Below are 12,563 nucleotides of genomic sequence, written 5' to 3'. Positions count from 1 at the left end.
TAAATGCAACTTTGGTGATTAAATTTATGAATTTATATACCAATTAATCAATCTAAGAAAAATTTAGTATAAAACAACAAAATTTAATTAGCATATATATAAGAAAAATACCAACATACCAATATAAAATGAATGTTGTATATACACGTACGTACCATCTTGATCTATATCTTGAATAAAAATAATATATACATCATCTAAATAGCTATTTAGAAGAAAAGAGTGTTACTTGTGACAGTCAGTAGTCCCGTGATCCGTAAGGGGAAACACCGGGTAAGCTGTGCAATCCCATACCGCCTGGGGAAGGTCAAGTGGGATGATTCTGAGACTGAAGAGAGCTTAAATGGATTGATTGGTACTACCTATATCAACAAGGTGCATCTTGTTTTTCGGTAGCCCATCTCGAAAGAACTCCACAGTTAAGCGTGCTTGACCTGGGGTAATTTAAGGATGGGTGACCTCCTGAGAAGTTTTCCCATGAAGCGTGCGAGTGAGGACAAAGGACGCTGGAAACACTCGTGTTGATCTGTAGGGTCAGTCATCAGTCCATGAAGCAGCCAAAGTGACGTATTTGTGTATAAGAGTCATTCATTCCGTGGGTGTAAGGACCCAATGGAGGCTTGAAGCGGGGACGTTACATTACTATATCAATTTCCTATTACAATTTATCAGTTAACTTTTGTGCCTAAAAATACATACTAAAATTTTTTTTTTCAAATTTTTTTCATGGCAGTGTTTGTTATAATTGGCCACGACCTAAGTCTGCTACTAAAGTTAAAAATTTCTTAGGGTTGACTGCGTATTACAGAAGATTTGTAAAAAGATTTGTTAGGATTTCTATGCCTTTGACTTAATTGACGCAAAAGAATTGTAAATTTACAAGGACTGACAAATGCGAGAATAGCTTCCAAGAGTTGAAAGAAAAATTGATCACGACACCAGTTTTAAGCTTAGCAACCTCTGATGAAAAATTTGTAGTGTATTGTGACGCTTCGAAGCAGGGTTTAGGTTGTGTTCTAATAAAATCTAGAAAGGTCATCGCTTATAAGTCTAGGCAACTAAAGAATTATGAACAGCGTTACCCCACTTATGACTTAGAGTTGGCAGCAATAGTATTTACCTTGAAGATTATTTGTATGGTGAGAAGTGTGAGATATATACAGACCACAAAAGTTTAAAATACTTCTTTACACAAAAAGATTTGAATATGAAACAACGTCAGTGGCTAGAGTTGGTCAAGGATTATAACTGTAAAATCATATACCACCTTGGGAAGGCAAACATGATGGCAGATGCATTAAGTTCGAGAGGTCCAAGTCAAGTGTATGAATTGAAATAAATCTCTCTGAAGTTAGTTAAGGATATGATTAGATCAAAAATTGAGTTTGTGGTTGGATAGCTACCCAATATTACATTACAATCAGATTTGTTAGAAATGATTAAGGTTGCCTAACAAATTGATCCAAAATTGATTGAATGTTGGAGGGAAGTTCGAAGCTGGTACAACGAAGAATTTTTCAGTGACATCGAATGGACTGTTACAGTATAAAGGTAGGTTTTGTGTTCCATATGAGGATAAGATTAGCCAAGAGATACTTGATGAGTTCCATATTACTCTGTATTCTCTACACCCGAGAAGAATAAAGATGTATCATGATGAAAGGTGATGTGGTCAAATATATGTGTCTAAGTGTTTAACCTGTCAGCAAGTAGAAGCAGAGCATTAGAGGCCATTAGGGTTACTTCAACCTTTGAAGATTCCTGAATGGAAATGAGAAGACATTTTCATGGACTTTGTGGTGGGTTTATCAAAGACTACATGAATGTACGTACAACTCTATCTGGGTAATAATGGACCAGTTTACCAAGTCAGTGAATTTCCCGCCAATTCGAACAATATATACCGTGGATCAATATGCTGATTTATACATCAAGAAAATAGTTTGACTTCAGGAAGCTCCAAAATTGATAGTTTCAGATCGTGGTCCCAAGTTCACTTCTAAATTTTGAGAAAATTTACAAAGGGCCATGGGACCAAATTAAAATTTAGTACAGGGTTTCATCCTCAGACGTATGGTCAATTTGAGAGGACTATACAAATGTTGGAAGATATGTTACGAGCATGTGTGATAGACTTTGAGGGTTCCTAGAATAAATTCTTACCTCTAATTGAGTTTTCGTATAATAACAACTATCATAGTACTTTCAACATGGCACCCTATGAGATGTTGGATGAAGCCGGTGAGAGGAGGTATCTTGGACCAGAGGCGATCCAAATGATTAGTGAGGCTATCGAGAAGAACCATGCTCGTATGCTTGCCTCACAAAGTAGACATGAAAGCTACCTTGATCCGAAGCATAGAGATATTGAATTTCAGGTTAAGGACTAGAATAATAATTGGAGAATTACTTTGAAGGGTACCTATTAGTGGTGCCTAGAAACACTTAAGTGTATCATATCACAATTTGTATAATTAATAAATATCAAATCACATATATATGTTTTAACTAAATAATTATATAATAAAATAAAAATATATAACCTACTTGTGTCACTTTATAGTAGACACTAATAATGTTAGACAACATGATGCCAATGCTCAAATGCTTAAGCCAAATCATTTAATTAATTATATCCTTTGACAAGAATATTTACATCTCTGCCAAGTAGTAGCAACATTAATCAATGATGATCGATTATAGCATTTTATACTTTAATGTCCACTGACATGCTCAAAATAATGCACAAAATAATCTCTCTGCAATTTTAATTATTTAAACTTTATATTGAAATCAAAATATTACGTAAGTTATTGCACTATCTTAATTTCACATCAGATTCTTCATTCTTGTGTCTCCATTTTTAGTTTAATATTTCCCAAGCAATTTGACCCATGGCTAGGGAATTTAGAATCTAGACACACTCAAATTACATACATTAACATATTTCATTACTATTATTTAAAATAATATATTAGCAAAAAAGTGAGAGTATAATATATATAGCTCCAACCTCTATATTATTCATAATATAATAATTATAGAGTATAAACGCTAGCTTTCCTTTCTCTCACACTAAAGAGAGAGAATGAGAAACTAATTAATGGCACACATGCCATGTATTATATATAAACCCAACACATTTATGTAAGAACCCTAGAAAACCCAAAACTTTCAGAGCAGCTACTACATTACATGCATAACCAACCAATTAAAAGTCGTTTCAAGCCGCAGGTGCCACTGTAACCCGATCCTCGTCATCATCGTCGTCGTCGTCATATTCTTCGTAAGAAACCGAGGAGAAGAGCGATTCGTGTTCCTTCCTAACTTGGAGCATTGAAAACCTAGGCTTCTCACTATTAAGAATAGCCATATTATATATTCACAATAATTAGAAAATATTATAGAATAAAATGAACTCTCTCTCTCTAATTAGTGATTAGAATTAATATTATATGTTTTTGGTTTACTTTGATTGAAACTACTAGAGTGCTTGTCATCTTATTTATAGAAAGGGGAAGCTAATTACTAGGGCAAAAAGAAAAAGAAAAAAAAAGTTGAAAAATATTCTTTTGGTTGATTGATATTTGGAGTTTGCAAATTGATGAAAGGTTGTGGGTGCTTTGAGTGTCCACTAGGAGAGGAGGGCCCGCACGTGAGCTTAACTCATGGGAACACATTCTATACATGAGGAGAACAACTCAAGCCACACTCTAACCTCATGCTCATGCAACTAATAAGGTACATCCACACACACACTCACTCACCCAATGGTGTTTGAACAAGGAACCGTGATGAGAATTATGGGGTTTTATCTTAAAATTAATTGGTGAGTGGAGTAGCCCATGTTTCTTATATATGACTCAATACTTTTACATTTAATTCATGTGAGACAATGTTATCCAATATTCTCTCTCATGATGGTAGTTATTTTTGCTCACGAATCTTGAATCACCTTATCACAAATCATCATTTGTTCGCTTATTTTTTGTTCGAATCTCAAGCGTCACTACAAGAAATGTTACTTTTGCCAGCACATTATTGTGCTGGCAAAAGTTTGGTATTGCGCTGGTAAAATAAAATTTACTTTTGATGTGTTTGCAAAAGGGGTTGGCAAATCAATGTTGGTATTAGAACTTTTGCTAGTACAAAATAAAAAGTGCTGGCAAAAATGACTTTTCACAGCGTGAAATTAATGCGCTGGTAAAAAATAGATTTTAGCAGCCACTGCAAATGTATGCTGGTAAAACTTTGACCTTTTTGTCAGCGCAGGTTTGTGAAATGTGCTTGTAAAAGTTTTTTTTACTAGCACAGTAGCGAACTGTGCTAGTAAAAGTGACATTTCTTGTAGTGCGTCTTTGCACCATCTGGATCTCATGCGGCTAGCTAACTAATGGATAGGCGTGGATCGAAAGCTCGTTAGGGATATGGCTCTGATACCATGATGAGAATCATGGGGTTCCATCTTAAAACCAATTGGTGATGAGTGGAGTAGTTCATGTTCTTATATATGGCTTAATACTTTTATATTTAATTTACGTAGGACAATGTTCTCCAATAAATGGAATCCAATTCAGCCTAACACTGTAAAAAAAATGGATACAAAAAAAGGATTATTTTATAAAAATACAAAAATAGTAAAAATCTTATATTTTTACAAATTTATTGTTTATATTAGACGAATCCATTAATTTTAGTCTATGAGGACTTAATTGTTATAAAATAAAATTTATATCTATTTTAAATAAAACTTAAATGATCACTTTAAGTCATTTCTTTAAATTTATTGGAGATAAAAATTATGTGTGTGATTTTTTTTTACTATTTTATTTTAGTATATAATTATTCAATTAATATATATATATGAGTAACTATTTTATAATTATATTAAAAATGTAACTATGATGGTTATATTATTTTATAACCGTTATAACAAGTAATTAACAGGTACAAATTTTATTTTTAAACTTAAAGTAATTATAATTAACTATACATTTAAAAAATTATATTTTAAATTAAAAATACTTAATAAGGTAATTTTAATATTTATAAATATTTTTATTTTTTATCAAAAAAATTTATAAGGAAATAAAATAATATAAGTTACGAAATTACAAGTAATTTATTAATTATTTTTAATTAATTTATAAGTTAAATGTAACCATTTTATAATAATCTAACTATTCAAAATAAATGTAATTATGATGATTATATATTTAGTTTAATCACTAAATTACTTTTCTATATATATTAAGTGAATATAGGAAAGTGTTATATCACTGGATCGATCTATTTATTAGGGGTGTGCAGAAAGTCATCCGATCCAATAGAATCAGATATCCAATCATAATTGGATCAGATCAGATGCAAATTTTAAAAATTCGATCGGATGTTGGATGAGACATCCGATCCAATGGATAACCGAACCGATCCAATCCAATATCATTCAATGTCCATCCAATCATATTTAATATTTATAATTTTATATATTTAATTATTTTGTTTTTAAAAAATATATTAATTATTAATAAGTTTTATTATGCACTTGCACACATTGATTTAATATTTTATATATTATTTGTATTTGATGTATTGGACTTGTTTATTAAGACTTTTGCTTATTAAGTTAGATTTGTGTTATATTTTTATTAAGGGATCATGAAAATTAGGTTGGATTTGGATTAAACTATATTATTGTTTATTATTGGATTATTAGGTTTTAAATTATATTTTTTCATATATTTTTTCTTTTTAATGAAATCAGCTTAAATAGTGGCTAAAATGGATTGGATTCATCCATTGGATAGATCCAATCCAATCCAATAAAAAACCAGTTAAAGTATCCAATGGATGGAACCGATCCAATCCAATACATTCATTGGATCGGATCGGATGACTCAATTCAATTGGATTGGATCGGATGGCAAAATCCAATATCCAATAAATAATTGGATTGGATCGGATGGGTCCAAATCCATTGGATGTGATCCAATGAACACCCCTACTATTTATGTACATCAAAATATGGTGCATCATATATAGAAGTATCATTAATATAAATTATAGGATGATTCTACATACACCCCTTTAAAAGGGATGTACTGATGCATCCCTACTTGTTTCGGCATCTAAAAAAATTTTTTAGTATATTTTTTTTTTCATATTCATTACGTTATAGCTATGTAATATATCCTACAAAATTTTGAGAAATTTGAAATAATTTACAATATAGGAAACAATGTTCAACCAGTCTATTTCACACGTGTATAAAATAAAATAGTCACGTGTGCAACACATTGCTTGAACACAATTTTTGGCGTGTTAAACTTTTCTGAATTTCTTAAAATTTTGCAGGATGCCTTAAATAGCTATAATTTACATGACCATGAGAAAAAAATTGACTAAAAAATTATTTCGGATACTAAAACAGAAAGAGATGTATCGGTATATCCCTTTTAAGGTGGTGCGTTATAGAATTTCCTTAAACTATAAAATATTATAAAAAATTCATGTAGTAGACCCTCTTAAAATATTGATTCGATAGATTTTCTATGTATTTCGACAGCTAGAGAAAAAATTAGTAATTTTTACTGTTTATGGTCGTGTATGTTGCAGTTATTATTATGATTACTTTGTATATTTTTAAAAAATTCTAAATAATTTACAATGTTAAAAATAAAGTTTAAATAGTTACTTACTATGCGTATAAGAAAAAACAATTGTGCGTACAATAAAATATATAAGTTTTATTTTCGGCATTGTAAACTTCTCGGCATTTTCTAAAAATTTACATCTAGTCCTAAATTATTATAACATAACATATGAAAAAAAAAATTTGGATACCGAAACAAATAGGGGATCTATCGAAACACCCTTTTAGGGGGTATACTGTAGACTTACCCAATATTATATAGGGTGCTTCTACAATACATCCCATCAAAATCGGTGTACTGATACAACCCCTAACTGTTTCGGTATCTATAAGAATTTTTTAGTCTAAATTTTTTCATAGCCGTGTACGTTATAGTTATTTAAGACATCCTGTAAAATTTTGTGAAGTTTGGAAATAATTTTCAATATAGAAATCAATGTTTAAACAGTCTATTTCACACGCGTATAAAATAAAAAATTCACGCGTGCAACAGACTCTTTGAACATCATTTTTGACGTGTTAAATTTTTTCGAATTTCTCAAAATTTTGTCAAATGTCTTAAATAACTATAATGTATACGACCATAAAAAAATTGAACTAAGTAGATTTTTAGATACCGAAATAGATAAGTGCATCAATACTCCTTTTTTAAGGGGTGTATTGTAGAATTTTCCTATTCTATAATGCACCCCTTTAAAAGGGATGCATCGATGGACCTCTATCTATTTTAATATCCAAAATAATTTTTTTGTCAATTTTTTTCATTGTCATGCACAGTATAGTCATTTAAGACATCCTGCAAAATTTTAAGAAATTCAGAAAAATATAACACGTTGAAAATAAGATTCAAACAGTGTGTTGCACGCGTGACTATTTTATTTTATACGCATGTGAAATAAACTGTTGAACACTAATTTCTATATTATAAATTATTGTGAATATCTCAAAATTTTATAGGGTATCTTAAATAAATATAACGAACACGACTAAAAAATTCTTTTAAATGCTGAAACAGATAAGAGGTCTATCAATACATCTCTTTTAAAAGAATACATTGTAGAAGCGCCCGATACATTTTATAAAAATATTTGGGTGTCCTGCTAATAACAAAAAGGACTAAAATTGAGAAGAATAAAAGTGTAAATATGAAGAAAAAAATGTATTTTTCGAATTCATTTCTTGTTTGGTTTTGCTTTCAACAGGTTGAAGGTCTGTTCTCAGGCCCAAACTCGAGAAGAGATTTTACTTGAATTCAAGCCTTATGTTTTTCACTCCCCCAAAAACCCCTGACGACACGTGTCACAACCATACCACCTTACTCCAATATCCTAGAAATACATTTGACGTGTACACTTAAATACCATGTTCTTGTCTAACTAATTAAAGATCAATTCTTTTTCTGTTTTTGTTTTTCAAAAATGGCAATAAAGCTTTGATCTTTGCGTTCAGAGTTCATTTGACGGAAAGATTTGTAGAAACCCAGTTGAGAACTCAGCCATGGCTATGCACGTGAGCAACGCGTGCTTCTCAGTATTCAGCCATGGGAGAGTACAGAGAATCAGAGCTATTGCTTCTGAGGATTTTGCTACATTGAAAACAGAGGAAAATAATAAAGTCAAGTTGGGAAATTCGGATTTGAAGGTTACAAAGCTTGGGATTGGAGCTTGGTCATGGGGTGACACTAGCTATTGGAATAACTTTGACTGGGATGGTAATTAATAATTATTTATTTCCAAACCCTTTTCGAATTGAAACAATTTTGCCAACAACTTTACTAATTTCTTCCTGTAGCTAATAGTTAAATTCTTTAGCTAATAATTTGCAATGGTTTGTAGAGTTGCTATATAATTGTTGAAGCTTTAAGCATTTTGATAGAGTCATTATTTTCTTTTTTCTTTATGGAAAATGATTTAATGTCATTATAGCTAATGAACAACTTACTTGAACCACATTTATATTCATTTTGATTTTAGCATATTAATAACCATTAACCACCTCTCACTTGAATTGGCACACTAATTTTATGAAGTTACTATATATATATCACTGTAGGAGCAGGGCTGTCTTTTGTGTGTCTGCATACTAAATAGCTTACTAGCATTTTGGTTGCAGATAGGAAAATGAAGGCAGCCAAGGCTGCTTTCGACACCAGCATTGACCGCGGCATAACCTTTTTCGATACTGCTGAAGTTTATGGCTCAAGGGTGAGTGAAGGGTCTTTTTTATTTCCTTTATGCCTATGCAATAAGTGCCATTAAAGCTATATTAATTGTTGCAGCTTGCTTTGGGTGCCATTAGTTCTGAAACTCTACTAGGAAGGTACAATCTGCCAAGTTGATAATGGTTCATTTTCTGTATTTTGTTCATTTTTCAATTGTTCTGATACAATTCCACCATCTTTGATATAGATTTATCAAGGAAAGAAAGCAAAAGGATCCAGAAACCGAGGTGGCGGTTGCAACCAAATTTGCAGCTCTGCCATGGAGGTTAGGTCGTCAAAGTGTGGTCAATGCTCTTAAGGATTCCCTGAATCGCCTTCAACTTTCTTCAGTTGAGCTTTATCAACTTCATTGGTATGTATTATTAGCTTATTGCCAAGAATGTGAGCTTTCTGTGTGTGTGAATTTCGTCCCCGTTTCTCTTATTATAAGCTGAGCAATTGTTTTGATTGTTTTCAGGCCTGGAGTATGGGGAAATGAAGGTTTTATATACCAACAATCTCTTCTTTATTCATTGAAACTCTACATTAAGGATGATTCTAAGAAATCAAACTAAGTTTCTTATTTTTCAGGGTATATTGATGGTCTGGGAGATGCTGTTGAGCAAGGGTTGGTGAAGGCGGTTGGTGTTTCAAACTACAGCGGTAAGATTTCTCTGTTGGGATATTGCAGGAAACCTGTCACATTTTCTATATGTTGTTCTATGTAACACTTAGTTGCAGTAGTTTTAGAGAAGAAAATAAAACAATGTTTTGCTAACCATGTTGCTATAAATGAGCCAATATTCTAAAGAAGGAATTATACAATTTCTTATTCCAGAAAAAAGACTGCGTAATGCGTATGAGAAGCTTAAAAAGAGAGGCATCCCACTGGCTTCAAACCAAGTGAATTACAGCCTCATTTACAGATTACCAGAGCAAAATGGTGTGAAGGCTACCTGTGATGAACTTGGAGTTAGTTTGATTGCCTATTCACCGATCGCCCAAGGTGAAGTCCTATTCAAACTCATTTGCAACATATGCTTCATTTCTTCACTGGCTTTGTGTTCTCTTGTGGTTCATCTTGTTATGTTAATATGTGATGTGATCGTCTTTTGGAATTTACTCGTGTTTTTGACTACTCTACGACGTGTCTGTTATTTTTCTCCTCGTAAGAGCCCTCGTTTAGGACGAATCTACCAAGCAGTTAGTACCTGAACCTGATACTAATAGAAGGATTGTATTACAATGTCATGGGAGAAGAATGTGAGGTGATTTTGATATTCATGAGAGGTAGGGCAAGTGGTTTAGGTCTCATAGTTTGCTCTCACAAGAAATGGGGTTCGATTTGTCTTGGAACCTACCATCAAATATTTTGAAAGCTCATAGTTCCGATTCATTAAGAAATCATAAATTTCTGATGTGAAGAATGGTTTAGTCTGGTTCAAACAAACACAAAAGTTATGAATGGTTTCTCTTAATATTTTCTACATATGCAGGTGCTCTTACTGGCAAGTATACACCAGAAAATCCACCAGATGGTCCTCGGGGTCGAATTTACACACCTGAATTTTTAACAAAGGTAAAGACGTTTTGGTTTATGTAAATGGCTGCTTCATTTTGGTTCCAACCTCACTGCTGAAATGCAAATCTTCTGTGCAGCTTCAACCTTTAATTAACAGAATTCGCGAAGTTGGAGACAACTACAGTAAAACACCCACTCAGGTTTGTTAAATTTAGTGAAACTTAACATGTCATGCAAAAAGCTTCTTGTGTTAAGATTTCTAATTCAACTACACAACTGGCCATTCTGCTGGGATATAAAGAGAACATTTTACTCTTATCTAGGTGGTCCTTAACTGGCTGCTAGCCCAAGACAACGTAGTGCCAATCCCGGGAGCCAAAAATGCAGAACAGGCTGCAGAATTTGCCGGTGCACTTGGATGGAAGTTGACCGATGACGAAGTAAGCGAGCTGAGGTCTTTAGCTTCAGAAATCCAACCTGTTATTGGTTTCCCAGTTGAGAAATTATAGAGATCGATCTCCATAAAATAATTTATCACTGCACACATTCTTCTCCATACATGATTTAAAACATCAGTACAGAATGAAGGAGCTATTCTTACAATAAAAAAAGAAAATGCACATTTGTAATTATTTTTTTCATTGTTTTGTTTCCAAACTGACCATAAAAAAATATATACTCTTGTATTATGAAAATGGAAGTAGAAGTTTTGATGAAAATATGTTAGGGAGAAAATCAAAATAAATCATTGACAAGATAAAATGAACAAGGGGCAGGCTTTTTGTTAGGATGCATGAATAAGAAGTGGTGGGGTTTTCTGCTATGGGACAGCCCAACCAACTCTGCTCTCTTTTTTTTTTTCTTTTTCTTGACTCAGTCACAGCTAACTCCAAAACGATAAGCATAATTTCTATTCTATTTTAATTGTAAATCAGCATCATTTCTTAAGCAATAGATGTTATATATAAATATATATATATATATATATCATATGTAACTCTTGGAATAAGTTTTTAACTACTTATACTGATTGAAGATAAACACATAAAAGTAAGACTCTCCATTCAGCATGTTTACTCTAGCTAAAAAGTAATCTAGTGTTATATTTTAGCATTTTTAATAAAATTAGTGATTCTCCAATGGAGTACTAAATTTTGTATTAAATTTAATCCGTGTTAAAAGTTATATTAAATTTGGCTTAAGATATAATATTATGTTAAATTTAACCCACAATAAATATAGTTTTTTTAATTATATCTTTATCATTGATTATTAATGCTAATCTTTGATTAATACATATTTTTAGTAGTGAGGTTATTGTTGTAAATTAGATACAAAATAATATACATGACTTGCATTAATGGATTGTGTAAAGTTATAATGTATTTTCAATACACTCAACCCCAACACCAACTACGGGTCCGGGTCTGGGTACGGGTCCGACTCTGGGGTCCGGGTCTGGTTCTAGGGTTCGAGTCCGGGTCCCGGGTCTGGGTCTCGGGTTCCGGTCCCAATCTGGGTCTAGGTTTCGTGTTCGGGTCCGGGTTTGGGTTCAGGTCCGGGTCTGAGTCCCGAGTCCGGGTTCAGGTTCGGGTTTAGGTTCAGGTCCGGGTCTGGGTTCGGGTCCGAGTCCGAGTCCAAGTCCGGGTTTGGGTCCAGGTACGGGTACGGGTTCGAGTCTAGGGTCCTAGTCCGGGTCTAGGTTCGGGTGTCGGGTCCAAGTCTGGGTCCAGGTCCCGGTCCAGGTCCGAGTCCCAGATCCCGATCTGAGTCTGGGTTCGGGTCCTGGTTTGGGTCAAAGATTGGTGTTGACCCCAAAATTTTTGTAAATACTATAATACAAGCTAATACGGACCATTTGTTCGTAATAATTAATACAATATATTACTTTATTCAAACATAGTATTATTTATTATTTAATACAATACGACTCTTATACAACTAATCAAACGAGCCCTTATGTGCAACATAATACCATTAACTCAACTTAACTCGGTAATGGCTAACTACTCAAAAAGTAGTGAACTAAACTACAAAAGGAAAAAAATAATCAAAAGGTGATTTGCATGAAGAGGTCGGTAACCAAGTATCCTTGTCAAATATTTAAGTGTACTTTCTAAATTATGTTCAAAGTTTGCATACTGTCATTGGTTTTGGCTTGACATTCAAAAAGGAAAGAAAGAAAAAAA

General features: G+C 32.9%; 1 protein-coding gene across 1 annotated transcript; it reads left to right on the top strand.

The window, feature by feature from the left end:
• The first annotated feature begins 7,945 nt into the window (after positions 1-7,945).
• On the top strand, positions 7,946-11,093 carry LOC115701239 (uncharacterized oxidoreductase At1g06690, chloroplastic). The gene is made up of 10 exons (XM_030628987.2): positions 7,946-8,363; positions 8,765-8,856; positions 8,931-8,971; positions 9,061-9,225; positions 9,331-9,353; positions 9,444-9,515; positions 9,691-9,858; positions 10,349-10,431; positions 10,512-10,574; positions 10,698-11,093. The coding sequence occupies exons 1-10, from the start codon at positions 8,150-8,152 to the stop codon at positions 10,881-10,883; spliced, it is 1,107 nt and encodes a 368-aa protein (XP_030484847.2). The 5' UTR covers positions 7,946-8,149; the 3' UTR covers positions 10,884-11,093.
• Positions 11,094-12,563: the final 1,470 nt, after the last annotated feature.

The sequence above is a fragment of the Cannabis sativa genome, chromosome 8, assembly GCF_029168945.1.
Source record: "Cannabis sativa cultivar Pink pepper isolate KNU-18-1 chromosome 8, ASM2916894v1, whole genome shotgun sequence".
NCBI lineage: Eukaryota > Viridiplantae > Streptophyta > Magnoliopsida > Rosales > Cannabaceae > Cannabis > Cannabis sativa.
This window is presented reverse-complemented; position numbering and strand designations above follow the sequence as displayed.